General features: G+C 36.3%; 2 protein-coding genes across 3 annotated transcripts in view; both read left to right on the top strand.

Annotated features, from left to right (window-relative positions):
• LOC142876318 (uncharacterized) overlaps window positions 1–2,714 on the top strand; it is a 30,324-nt gene extending 27,610 nt beyond the window's left edge. Inside the window, exon 3 of the mRNA XM_076010455.1 lies at window positions 2,677–2,714. Within this exon, the coding sequence (XP_075866570.1) occupies window positions 2,677–2,700 (24 nt within the window). The 3' untranslated portion in view covers window positions 2,701–2,714. The remainder of the gene's footprint in view (window positions 1–2,676) is intronic.
• The window catches only part of RC3H1 (ring finger and CCCH-type domains 1), a 58,435-nt gene continuing 46,903 nt past the window's right edge, over window positions 2,688–14,219 (top strand). For both annotated transcript variants that reach the window (XM_012765086.3, XM_012765085.3), the window contains exons 1-4: window positions 2,688–3,053; window positions 9,787–9,907; window positions 10,615–10,854; window positions 12,061–12,236. In XM_012765086.3, coding sequence (XP_012620540.1) covers window positions 2,823–3,053; window positions 9,787–9,907; window positions 10,615–10,854; window positions 12,061–12,236 — 768 coding nt within the window. In that variant the 5' untranslated portion in view covers window positions 2,688–2,822. The remainder of the gene's footprint in view (window positions 3,054–9,786; window positions 9,908–10,614; window positions 10,855–12,060; window positions 12,237–14,219) is intronic.

Below are 14,219 nucleotides of genomic sequence, written 5' to 3'. Positions count from 1 at the left end.
ATACAAACTGCCATGCTAATCCATAGAAAAGTTCATATGGATAATACTTTATCAACTTAATCAGCTTCAGCAAACGTTTTCTGACTAATATCTCTTATGTCTTCTCCAACTCCTGACCTTTAGCGATCCTCCCGCCTGTGTCTCCCAGAGTGCTAGAATTACAGGGGTCAGCTACCACGCCGGAAATCTCTTGTGTCTTCTAAATGTTCGCCTTTTTAGTTCTTTATTTTGAAGCATGCTACAACCTTTTGCACAATTGTAGCATTTGATTCTACAATTAAATAGAGTGATTACATACCAAATTTTCTTTTCGGCATCCAGGTGACAGTCACAACATATTAAGTAGTAATAACTTAACATAAACCTACTTGTAGCTAATCATAATCTATTTAGGTGAATTTTATTAAAAGTATTTGTAGTGCTTTACTGTAGAAGTCAAAATGTGGGCAATTTCTTAATTTACTCTTTTTTGTTACTGCAAGAGCCATTTGAGCATTCATGCAGATAACTTTAACTTAGATACTTAGATCCTAAACATGAAATTACTTTCAGAATTATCTAAGCCATTAAATTTTTTTCATTGTTAATTCCTTTATTCATTTTCATTATCTGTTAGCACACTTTGCAAAAACCCAAAGAAAGTTGGGGTTTAATAGACTGTTAACTACATGAAGGCAGATATTATGACTGTGCCATTTCACTGTTTCTCCCATAATTCACAGAGTCTGGCACATAATAGTTATTGTAAATATTTGTTGGATGAATGGTTAAAATTTTTAACATGCCTAATGGAAACTGTTCTTTCATCAATAATGGGCTTATATTCAAGGTTGAGTTATTTCAATAAAACATGAATTAAATGTAATACTTGAAGAATAAGATGTATAGATAATTTACTTTTCTATTAAATTGCTGCTTAAACAAGATTTTTTTCCATATTTGTAAGCAGACTACTGAGCATAATCAAATCTTTAAAAATTTGTAATACTATGGTACTTTATTTTCTAGGCATCCATTCTCACTAGTTTTTCAAAACTAGTTATCAGGATGGGCACGATGGCTCATGCCTGTAATCCTAGCACTCTGGGAGGCCGAGGCAGGAGGATCACTCAAGGTCAGGAGTACAAAACCAGCCTGAGCAAGAGTGAGACCCCATCTCTATCAAAAATAGAAAGAAATTAATTGGCCAACTAAAAATATATATACAAAAAATTATCCAGGCATAGTGGCACATGCTGATAGTCCCAGCTACTTGGGAGACTGAGGTAGAAGGATTGCCTGAGCCCAGGAGATTGAGGTTGCTGTGAGCTAACGCCACAGCACTCTAGCCCAGGCAACAGAGTGAGACTGTCTCAAAAACAAAACAGGCCGGGCGCGGTGGCTCACGCCTGTAATCCTAGCTCTTGGGAGGCCGAGGCGGGCGGATTGCCCAAGGTCAGGAGTTCAAAACCAGCCTGAGCAAGAGCGAGACCCCGTCTCTACTATAAATAGAAAGAAATTAATTGGCCAACTGATATATATATGTAAAAAAATTAGCTGGGCATGGTGGCGCATGCCTGTAGTCCCAGCTACTCGGGAGGCTGAGGCAGAAGGATCGCTGGAGCCCAGGAGTTTGAGGTTGCTGTGAGCTAGGCTGACGCCATGGCACTCACTCTAGCCTGGGCAACAAAGCGAGACTCCGTCTCAAAAAAAAACACAAAAAAACAAAAAACAAAATAAAAACAACAAATAAAACACACCTAGTTATCATAAGTGTAGTAGGTATTGTTTATGATATGTGCTAGAAGTTTCAGGTCAAGTTTTCTATTTAAAGAAAACTTCTCATAGACACAGGTGATAAGTTTTATGAATTGGTTTTTATCTCCCACCAATAATGAAGAGTAGACTGTGAAATCTGATTATATATAGGTTCTGCTTTATTATAATTGTTCTATCATTCTTAAATTGGGGAATTTAAAAAATCTTTTAGAGTAAATATTTGAACTATGTTGTTCTAACAACTCACTATAGCAAATAAGTATAGGTTACATGAGGAGCTTAGAGATATCTACCAGTATATAAATTTTTAATATCTAAAACTTAAAAGTAAACCTTAAAAAATCCATAGTTTTTTTTTTTTTTTATCTTATTACCCCCACCAAATTTGATGGTAAAGTATTTTAAGGTATTTTTTATTTTAGGCCTATTAAAAAGAAAAACTTTATTGATGTGTGACATACATAAAAGTGAACATAAGTGAAGAGCTTGATAAATTCTCACAAATGAACAAACCCATGTAACTGATATCCAGATCAAGAAACAGACTATTAGTAACTTCCTTAAAAAGTTTAAATGTTAAAAAAAAAAAAAAAGTTTAAATGTTCAATATTAAAAAATATCAGGACTTAGATAAACTTGAGAGACTTAGGTCCTGGATCTAACTTTATTACTAATTTCAAGTGTCACCTTAGGCAAGTTATTTCATCTTTCTGAGGACTACTCCCCATCTCTAAAATGAAGGAATGGGATCAGGTGTTTTATTATGGCTCTAATTCTATAAAAGTGCAAAAAGATGGATTACTGTGATGTAAATGTTGTGTAAAAGTTTGTAGGGAGAGGCTGGACTTGTGGTTCCTTTCAACAGTTTACTTGAAAAAGAAGACATTCTCAAGTTTTTCCTTTTCCTTTGTTTTCCAGGTTATATTTCACACTATGTGCTGACTGTATCTACAGAAGATATTTAAAAAAAAAAGATAAACTTTTTTCAAAGATTTTGATTCCAGTGGAATCTTTGCTTTAGTTTTTGTGTGTGTATGTGTCAGTGAATTGTAACTCCAGAAGCAATGCCTGTACAAGCTCCACAATGGACGGATTTCCTCTCCTGCCCAATTTGCACTCAGACTTTCGACGAAACAATTCGAAAGCCCATCAGTTTGGGCTGTGGCCATACTGTCTGCAAGATGTGCCTGAATAAACTCCACCGCAAGGCATGCCCTTTTGACCAGACCACTATTAATACAGACATTGAGCTCCTCCCTGTGAATTCAGCATTGCTGCAGCTAGTGGGTGCTCAGGTAAGATGGGTGATGGGTGACTTAGTATGTTTTAATTTCTATGAATGTGTATAGTTTCTGCCTGAGAGAAACCTATTGCATTAAAATTGAGTAACATTGCCTTCGTATTTGAATAGATATAATTCTGTTTGGTACTGTGCAAATCCTTTATTTCAGTGTGTTAGGAGATTTATTTTAGTACCACAGTATTTCTTAGTCATAGTACAGTAACATCTATTTCATCTTGTGGTAGATTTTCAATAATCCTAGCTATTCAGATCACTAGAAAAACCTAAGAGGTAAGTCATAAGGACTTCTTAACATTGAGGAAAATATGCATAAAACCATTGCACTTTATTCAGTAAGAAAGGTGATGCTCCTTTAGACAATTTTACTTAGTTTACACTAACTGAAATGAAAGATAAGAAGGGTGACAAACCATAGAGCACAGCTTTTGGGAACCAGTTTTTAGAGTAGGGCAAATATTCCTAGGTACCTACATATGAAAGTTATTCTGGTAATGCTGAAGGTAATACTTTCGAAGTTTTATGTCAGTATTCTCAAATTAGAAATCAGTATCCTCAGAAGATTTCATAAAGCCAAAGGAGGTAGGTTTTTGAGTGCTAGATACAATTCATTTAGGTAATCCCTGTGAATTTACAGAGTGTGAGTCTGAAGTCCCATATATTTATCATGAATCATTTTCTGAATACATATAATGGAACTTTGATTGCTAAAATGTAGAGAAAATTGATACTACATATGTTGGAGATAAAAGAGCTGTTCTTATCTCTCAAGAGTGCTAGGATTATAGGTGTGAGCCACTGCACCTAGCCTATAATAGCTTTTTCAAAAAGAAAATTTAGTTTACAGGCCTATCTTGATGTCACCAACAATACTACAAAATATTCGTGAAAATAAAAAGTGCAATTGATTTTTAAATTTTGTTCCTATATTTACTTCTTGATTTCATAATCTTTTTCTCTTTTTATTTTGAAAATTCCAATATGATATTTTGGAAACATTTTAAAGAATAGACACATTGGGGATAACAATTTTGGAAATGCTGCATTTTAATAGCAAATAACCAAGGCTTGCTTTTTTTTCATAAAGTTATCTAAGGATGAACTAATTTTTCTACAAAATGGGTTCTTAACTGAAACAACTAATTGTTATGAAATTTGAGGATAGGACATTTTAATACATAATGGCCACTATTTTAACCCTAAAGATTCCATTTAAAAACAAAGTTTCAGGATATAAAATCAATACACAAAAATCAGCTACATTTCTATACACTGACAATGAATGAAGCGAAAAGGAAATTAAGAAAACAATTTCACTTATGGTAACATCAAAAATAACAAAATACTTAGGAATAAATTTAACAAAGGACATGAAAGACCTGTACACTGAAAACTGTAAAACACTGCTGAAAGAAATTAAACATAAATAAATGGAAAGATACCATATGTTCATGAATTAACAGACTTAATGTTATTAAGATGACAAGCAGTCTACAGATTTAGTGCAAGTCCTGTCAAAATTCCAATGGTGTTTTTGGAGAAATAGAAAAACTCATCCTAAAATTTATATAGAACTCCAGGGACCTCAAATAGCCAAAATAATCTTGAAAGAGAGCAAAATTGGAGAACTCATGCATCCTGATTTCAAAATGCACAGCTACAGTAATCAAGAAAGTGTGGTACTGGCATAAAGACACGTGTATAGATCAATGGAATAGGATAGAGAGCCCAGAAATCAATCTGCACCATATATGGTCAAATGATTTTTGACAAGGTTGCCAACACCATTCACTGGGAAAAGGTCAGTCTTTTCAATAAGTAGTGCAGGGAAAACTGGATATTCACATGCAAAAGAATGAATTTGGAACCTCACCTTGCACCATATGCAAAAATTAACTCAAAATATATTGACGTTCTAAACTAAATTTAGGAGTTAAACTGTTAAACTCTTGGGAGAAAATGCAGAGGAAGATTTTCATGACCTTGGATTGGGCAATACTTTCTTAAATGTGATACCCAAAGCACAAGCAATAGAAGAAAAAAATAGATAAATTGGAATTTTTCAAAAATGAAACCTTTTTCTTCCCTATTCGGTCTTTTTAATATTAATAAAAAAATAAGTAAATAAATAAAAATAAAAACTTCTGTGTATCAAGATTGGAAAATTCTGTGCATTAAAAGATATACAGTGACAGAAAATAATTGTAAATCATGTATCTAATGAGGGATTAATATACAGGATATATAATGAACTCCTACAACTTAACAACAACAACAAAAACTTGATTAAAAAATGATTAAAGGACTTAAATAGACATTTTTACAAAGAAGATATACAAATAGCCAATGCAAGCATATGGGAAAATGCTCAACATCATATTAATCATTAGAGAAATGCCACTCAAAACCACAATGAAATACCAATACCATCTCACACCCACCAAAATAGTTATAATCAAAACATAGAAAAGAATAAATATTGGGAAGAATATGAAGAAATTCTAGCTCTTTTTTTATTGTTTTATTTTTTTTCTTGAGATAGGGTTTTGCTGTTACCCAGGCTGGAGCGCAGTAGCATGATCGTTGCAGCTTCAAATCCCTGGGCTTAAACAATCCTGCCACCTCAGTCTCCCAAGTAGCTGGGTCTACAGGCATAGGCCATCATGCCTGGCTAATTTTTCTTAATTTTTTGTAGAAACGAGGTCTTGCTTAGGCTGGTCTCCAACTCCTGGCCTCAAGCAAAATCCTCCCTGCCTTGGCCTCCCAAAGTGCTGGAATTACAAGTGTGAGCCACTTGGCACCCAGCCAGAAACTGGAATTCTTATGCACTGTTGGTGGGAGTGTCAAATGATGCAGCCACTATGGAAATAAAATTCTCCTTAAAATTTGAGAATAGTATTACTGTATGTGTGGATTACCCAAAAGGATTAAAGCAGAGTCTTGAAGAGAGATTTGTACACCCATATTTAAAATAGCATTATTCACAATAGCCAAAGAGTAGAAGCAACTCAAGTGTCCATCAATGGATGAACAAAATATTATATATAGTGGAATATTATTCAGCCATAAGAGGATCGGGATTCTGATACATGCTACAACATGGATAAACCTTGAAAACATTTTGCTGAGATACAAACCAGAACAGTAGGACAAGTATTATATGTTTTCACTTATGTGAAATATCTAGAATAATAATTCATAGAGATAGAAAAATAGGAGAAAGGTTACCAGTATCTGAGGGGAGAGGGGAATAAGGAGTTGTTAATGGGTATAGAGCTGTCATTTGGGGTGCTGAAAAAGTTCTGGAAATAGATAGTAGTGATGATTATACAACATTGTGAATGTACTTAGTATATTATACACCTAAAATGGTTTTAAAATAGTAAATTTTGTATTATATATTGTATCACAATAAAAAATAAAATTAAAAATACACTATCACCAAGTGAGATTTTTCCTACGTGTACAAGGTTGGTTTAACATCTGAAAATCAATTAATATAATATACCACCACATCAATAGAATTTTTTAAAATGCACATGCATGATCATCTCAGTAGACACAGAAGATGCATTTGGCAAAATCCAGCACTCTTTCATGACAAGAGCACTCAAGAAACTAGGAATAAATAAACCAGGAAACTTCTTCAAATAAATTCTGTAGATACTATGCCCTCAAGGAGGTAGAGTATGTGTGTGAGCATGTATAATGAATCCTTCCAAAAGTACAATATGGGAGGTGGGAGATGATATAACTCTATCATGTAAGAACTTATTAAACACTGCCCCAGCCAGCTGATCAAGTTTAATATCAACAGTGATACATCATGTTGATAGTATGTATCCTTGATATTATGTGATAAAAATGACACTTCCTCTATGGTCTTCCAAAAATCCATAACCCCAGATTACTCTTGAGAAAATTGACAGATCCCAGTTGAGGGGCATTCTATATCATGCCTGGTCAATATAATCTCAAGGGAGGGATGTTCTACAACATACCTGACCAGTACTCCTCAAAACTGTCAAGGTTATCAAAAACAGTGAAAATCTGAGAAACAGTCACAGCCAAGATGAGCTTAAAGAGACAAAGACTAAATGTAATATGGTATCCTGGATGGGATCGTGGAACCTAGAGAACAGTAGGTAAAAACTAAGTATATCTGACTAACATGGATCTTAGTTAATAATAAAGAATATGTTGATATTGGCTCATTAATTTTTTAACAAATGTGCCATACCAATGTAATATGTCAGTAGAGCAGGCTGGGCACAGTGGCTCATACTTACAATCCCAGCACTTTGGGAAGCTGAGGCAGGAGGATCACTTGAGGCCAGGAGTTCAAGACTAGCCTGGGCAACATAGCGAGACCCCATCTATACAAAATACTTTTAAAAATTAGCTTAGTGTGGTGGCGCGTATCTGTAGTCCTACCTACTTGGGAGGCTAAGGCAGGAGGATCGCTTGAGCCTAAGAGTATGAAGTTGCAGTGAACTATGATTGCACTGCTGCACTCCAGCCTGAGTGACACAGCAAGACCCTTTCTCAAAAAATAATGATAATGATAGGGGAAACTGGGTGCAGGGTAATGGGAATTCTCTGTACTATCTTTGATATTTTTCTGTAAATCTAAAACTATTCTGTAAAATAAAGTGGGGGGGGGTCTTGGGGGCTTTTGTTTGTTTGTTTTGAGACAGGGTCTTGCTCTGTCACCCTGGCTAGAGTACAGTAGCATCATCATAGCTCACAGCAACCTTAATTCCTAGGCTCAAGTGATCTTCCTGCCTCAGCCTGCTGAGTAGCTGGGACTACAGGCTCACACCACCATGCCTGGCTAATTTTTTCTGTTTTTTGTAGAGGCAGTGTCTTGCTTTTGCTCAGCCTGGTCCCCAACACCTGGCCTTAAGCAATCCTCCCACTTTCACCTCCCACAGTGCTAGGATTACAGATGTGAGCCACCACACCTGGCCTAAAATCACTTATTTAACAAAATGGGCAAAGGATCTGTGTAAGCCTTTCTCCAAAAAGTACATGAAAGGATGCTCAGCATCATTCACCATTAGGGAAATACAAATCAAAACCACAGTGAGGGTAAGGGAGGTAGATGGGGAAAAGAGAGATATTGATCAAAGGGTACAAAGTTTCAGTTAGACTGCAGGAAAAAGCTTTAGTGATTTATTGCACAGAATAGTGACTATAATAAATAATGATGTATTATGTATTTCAAAATTGCTAAAAGTCAATTTTAAATGTGTCACTGCAAAAAATGATATATGAGGTGATGGATTTGTTAATTCATCTGATTTAATCATTCCCATTATAAACATATATCAAACCATAACATTATATCCCACAAATATATACAATTATTTGTCAATTAAAAACAAAATAATAGCTATGTGGAGGATTTGGAACCCTTATATACTCCTTAGAGGTATATAAAATAGTACTCTGCTTTTGAAAATAGTCTGGCAGTTTTTCAAAAGGTTAAACATAGAGTTACTACTCCTAGGTCTATACCCAGGAGAAACAAAAACACATGTTCACACAAAAACTTTCACACAAATGTTCACAGCAGCATTGTTCATAATAGTCAAAAAAAGAAACAGCCCATATGTCTATCACATGATGATTACATAAATATAATGTGATATATCCATACAATGGAATGTTAGCAATAAAATAAAGTACTGACTGGGTGTAGTAGCTCATACCTGTAATCCCAGCACTTTGGGAGGCCAAAGCAGGAGGATCACTTGAGCCCAGGAATTCAAGGCTGCAGCAATGATCATGCTGCTGCACTTCAGCCTAGGCAATAGAGCAAGACCCTGTCTCAAAACAAAAACTCAACAAAAAATGAAGTACTGATACATGCTACATATTTGAATGACCCTTAAAAACATTAACCACTTCCGGGACCAGCGTCACCTGTAGTCAAAAGATAGCCACAGATGAATGTGCACAGTGACTTTAGCCGACAGCTGTGAGAGGACTTTTCTAATTTTTCATTTATCAAAATAGAATTGTGAACATTTAAAAATCATAATGAAAACATACGTATGTGTTACCTATTCTGATTTACATTACAAGTAAAGCTGCCTGTAAAGTAAAACAAGCTTTCAGTACTTTAAAGCTTTCCTCATCACACGGATTTGTTGTCAATGCATAGTACAAACTACCGTGCAGACTGAGTGCCGGCTGTGGGCAAGGTTTTCACAGCTGGTGAGCACGGTACCGAAGTGGTTAAGTAAAAGAAGCAAGTCAGAAAAGACCACATATTGAACGATTCTATGATTTTGTTTGTATGAAATGTCCAGAATAGGAAAATCCACAGATTCATAACAAATAGATTAATGTTTCCTAGGGTCAAGGTGGGTTGGGAGGAGATGCAGGGGTAACTGTTAAAGAGGTGCCACATTTCTTTTGGGGGATGAAAATGTTCTAAAGTTGATTGTAGTGATGGTTACACAACTGTGAATGTACTAGAAATCACTGAGTTATGTATTTTAAACTAGTCATTTGTATGGTAGATGGATTATATCTCCAGGTCGTTACAGAAACAACAATACAGTAGATGTGTGTGTACAGGAGAAGTCTTTTGAAAGAATTCAGTACCTTTAGTGGAAGTTTTGTGGTTGTCACTGTTATCAGTGTATAACCTATACTCAGTAAAACTTTTGTTTAATTAATTAATGAACACTCAAAGAGATCTTTATTTTGGCCACCAGGTACCTGAGCAGCAGCCCATTACTTTGTGTAGTGGAGTTGAAGATACAAAACATTATGAGGAAGCCAAGAAATGTGTAGAAGAATTAGCATTGTACCTGAAACCACTCAGCAGTGCTAGAGGTAAAGTTAATAAAATTATCCATGCTAAACAAATGTCTATTAAAAATACTTATATAAACCATAAAAAGTGTGAGCTATATGTGAATGTTAATGAAATTCATTTGTTTATTGTAAACCAAACCCACTTTATGCTAAACAATATCATTACAAGCCACATCAAGTAAAATAGTGAATTTAGAGTTTATGATGTTAGAAATATTTGAATGATTGTAGAAGTAAGTATAAGGATACTAGTGTTCAGAAGAATTTTCCATTATTTGATAACTATGAATAAATCTGCCTTCTATCCAGTTTTATATGGTGTGCTATAGGGGGTATAATAAAAATGGGAGTTGCCATTACTGCACAGAAAAGGCTTACCATTTAATTATAAAAGTAACCACCTTGAAATATATGCCAGAACTGTTGTGACCTCAAGATTAATGTTGTTTGGCCTTTTGTTCCTTCTTCTATGATTAAAATGAGTAGTGGTATCTTTCATGTCCATGCGTGTTAAATGTACATGAGATAACTCATGTATATGTTTGTATACTTTAAAAATGCTAACTAGGCTTCACTTGGGTAGTTTTATTTGTTTATTTTAATTATTCTAGTAGGACTCAGAACTGTTTACATACCCACAAGTCAGTCAACCCATCAGAGGAAGTATTTCTGGATTGTAAAATGCACTATAAACCTAAAAGTAACTTCTTTACTCTCTTTTAAAGGAGTGGGTTTGAATAGCACTACTCAAAGTGTTCTGAGTCGCCCAATGCAGAGGAAGCTTGTGACTCTGGTCCACTGTCAACTAGTGGAAGAAGAAGGCAGGATTCGTGCCATGAGGGCAGCTCGATCTTTAGGTGAACGAACAGTTACAGAGCTCATTCTCCAGCACCAGAATCCTCAACAACTCTCTTCCAATCTTTGGGCAGCAGTCAGGGCTAGAGGCTGCCAGTTCCTTGGACCAGGTATATAATTAGAATTTGGTATTTATTCTGCTGGTAATTCTAAAAGTATCATGTAGAAACTATAAGTGATGTACAAAAGCTAGTTCCTTGCAATATTCAATTGTTACCAAGTAATATCTCACTTGACAATCATGGCTTGGGTAATTCCATGCATGTTAGTTTTTTAGGGAACTTGAGTTTTTCTCTTATTGTCAGAAGTTTATTCATTTTCATAGAAGTCTGTCTGTTTTCCTTCTTTTTTTTTTTTTTTTTTGAGACAGAGTTTCGCTTTGTTGCCCAGGCTAGAGTGAGTGCTGTGGCGTCAGCCTAGCTCACAGCAACCTCAAACTCCTGGGCTCAAGCAATCCTCCTGTCTCAGCCTCCCGAGTAGCTGGGACTACAGGCATGCGCCACCATGCCCGGCTAATTTTTTCTATATGTATTAGTTGGTCAATTAATTTCTTTCTATTTATAGTAGAGACGGGGTCTCACTCTTGCTCAGGCTGGTTTTGAACTCCTGACCTCGAGCCTGCCTCGGCCTCCCAGAGAGCTAGGATTACAGGCGTGAGCCACCGCGCCCGGCCCTGTTTTGTTTTTTTTTTTTTTTTTCATTCCAGCATGGAACATCACAGAACTGAAAGCGGCCCTGTTTTCCTTCTTTTCCTTTCTTTCTTTCTTTCCTTCTTTCTCTTCTTGTCTCTTCTTGTTTTTTTTCTTTTCTTTCTTTTTTTTTTAGACAGGTCTCTCTGTTACCCGGGCTAGAGTTACAGTGGCAACCTCAAACTTCTAGGCTCAAGCAATCTTCGTGCCTCAGGTCTCCTGAGTAGCTGGGACTGTAAACGCTTGGCACCACACCTGGCTAATTTTTTTCTATTTTTAGTAGAGGCAGGGTCTTGCTCTTGCTCAGGCTGGTCTCAAATTCCTGACTTCAAGCTTTCTCTCCACCTCGGCCTTCCAGAGTGCTAGGATTACAGGTGTGAGCCAATGTGCCCGGCCAGAAGTTTTTCTTAAATATATTAATCACTTATCTACTTTCTTAATAAAATATGTAGTATATAATATAAAATTGCCCTTAAAAATGGTTAAAACGTATATAGCTGTGAACATCTTTTATTGTGTTGCCCATTAAGTGATAGCTACAAAAATTATTGAATATTGCCCTTCTGATAAATGGATTTATGTTATCTCTGCACATGATAAATGTTGATTTTCCCCAATTTTTCCTAGCAATGCAGGAGGAAGCTCTAAAACTGGTTCTGCTGGCCTTAGAAGATGGATCTGCTTTGTCAAGAAAAGTATTGGTTCTCTTCGTGGTGCAAAGGTTGGAGCCACGGTTTCCTCAAGCCTCTAAAACTAGCATTGGGCATGTTGTTCAACTTCTTTATAGAGCCTCCTGCTTCAAGGTATGAATATGCATCAAAGTTTAGCTTGAAAGGAAACATCATTCTTTCCCCAAACTTTTGAGTTTTCAGTAAATTTCAGCAATTTTAAAATGTAACCAGTGTCCTATTATAGTTAAATCCTATTGTACTGAATTTTTTAGATTGCATTTTGAACAACATAGATCAAACCACTGCTTGCAGATTTTTATATTTGAAGAGACTAATAAACTATGTCAGTTTCCCACCAAGACTATATGCGGAATTGGTCTAAAGAGAGAGTCATTGAAACATGAGTGAGTTTTATTCAGAGATGATTTCTCCTGGTGTAATTCGACGTACACAATACTGGAGCTCTAAATGCCATTTTGGTTTCAGCATGTGTGGTAACACTGGATATATCCTCTTGTATCCCAAATTGAATCAGTACTGCCTCAAGCATTGTTCACTCTGTATATCATTTATTGTTCATTCTATTTTATTTTTCTGACTTATTAAAGTCAAGTCTTCTTGATTCTGACACAACCCATAACCAGTACTTGAAAAACATGACTTCAGAAAATTGTTAATTCATTTATACTAGTTATAAGGAAATCCATTCTGAGATCATATTCTGTCATGTGATAGTCATAAACTAAAAAAACCCCACATTAGCCATCCTACTGTATTCTATTCTCTTATCCTTTGAGAAGGAGAAAATGATTCACAAAATTAACAGGAGAGCATACAGATAAAATTTTTTAAATTAAAAAAAATTCTAGCTAAATGCTAACATTCTATAATCTTTACAGAGTCAGATTATGTATTGAAAATGGGCCTCTATTTTCCTTAGGTGCCTCTGATGCTATCAAAACCTCTAGCCAGAATTATTTTAACTGGTCCAAATTACTTGTGAATAACTCAATCTTATTGTAGCAGTTAGAGTAACATGATTGTACAGTGTAGTCCAGAATACATTAGAGAATGTCTTTCTGCTTCCAGTATTACTTGTTCCCCATTAACAGCACCAGACAGATTCCATATAGGAAGTTTTAGAAAGAAAAAAATCTAACCTTCCCCTGCGAGTTTAAAAAAAAAAAAGAGGAAGATGGAGGAAACATCCAACCTTTCCTATGAAGGATAATGAGTGGCTCAAATACCCCAGCATGGCTGGGCCGGTGGCTCACGCCTATAATCCTAGCACTCTGGGAGGCCGAGGCGGGCAGATTGCTCGAGGTCAGGAGTTCAGCCTGAGTAAGAGTGAGACCCTGTCTCTACTATAAATAGAAAGAAATTAATTAGCCAACTAATATAGAAAAAATTAGCTGGGCATAGTGGCACATGCCTGTAGTCACAGCTACTTGGGAGGCTGAGGCAGCAGGATTGCTTGAGCCCAGGAGTTTGAGGTTGCTGTGAGCTAGGCTGACGCCACGGCACTCACTGTAGCCTGGGCAACAGAGTGAGACTCTGTCTCAAAAAAAAAAAAACCACAGCATGTTCACAAAATGACGTCTTTCAATTCTTAAAATCAACAGTAAATTGGAAATTTGTAAAAATCCAATTATTTTTCACTAGGGTCATGATTAACTTCATTGCAGGAATATGTGTCGATATAGCTGTGTTCTGGCTATGTCCTATTAGTATCTCTTGTATTTCGATTTGAAAAGACTTTTTGAACTGCTGGATAATTTGGGGTTTTTTTGGTACAATACAGTTCCAGGATTTTAGACATTCCTTCTCTGGGAAATCCTGGATTGTTTTTAATTAAAGAGAGTGTTGTGGCCGGGCGCGGTGGCTCATGCCTGTAATCCTAGCTCTCTGGGAGGCCGAGGCGGGCGGATTGCTCGAGGTCAGGAGTTCGAAACCAGCCTGAGCAAGAGCAAGACCCCGTCTCTACTATAAATAGAAAGAAATTAATTGGCCAACTAATATATACAAAAAATTAGCCGGGCATGGTGGCGAATGCCTGTAGTCCCAGCTACTTGGGAGGCTGAGGCAGGAGGATTGCTTGAGCCAGGAGTTTGAGGT

Source organism: Microcebus murinus, chromosome 2, assembly GCF_040939455.1.
Source record: "Microcebus murinus isolate Inina chromosome 2, M.murinus_Inina_mat1.0, whole genome shotgun sequence".
Taxonomy (NCBI): Eukaryota; Metazoa; Chordata; class Mammalia; order Primates; family Cheirogaleidae; genus Microcebus; species Microcebus murinus.
The sequence above is the reverse complement of the archived record's forward strand: the minus strand, read 5'-3'. Positions and strand labels throughout refer to the sequence as shown.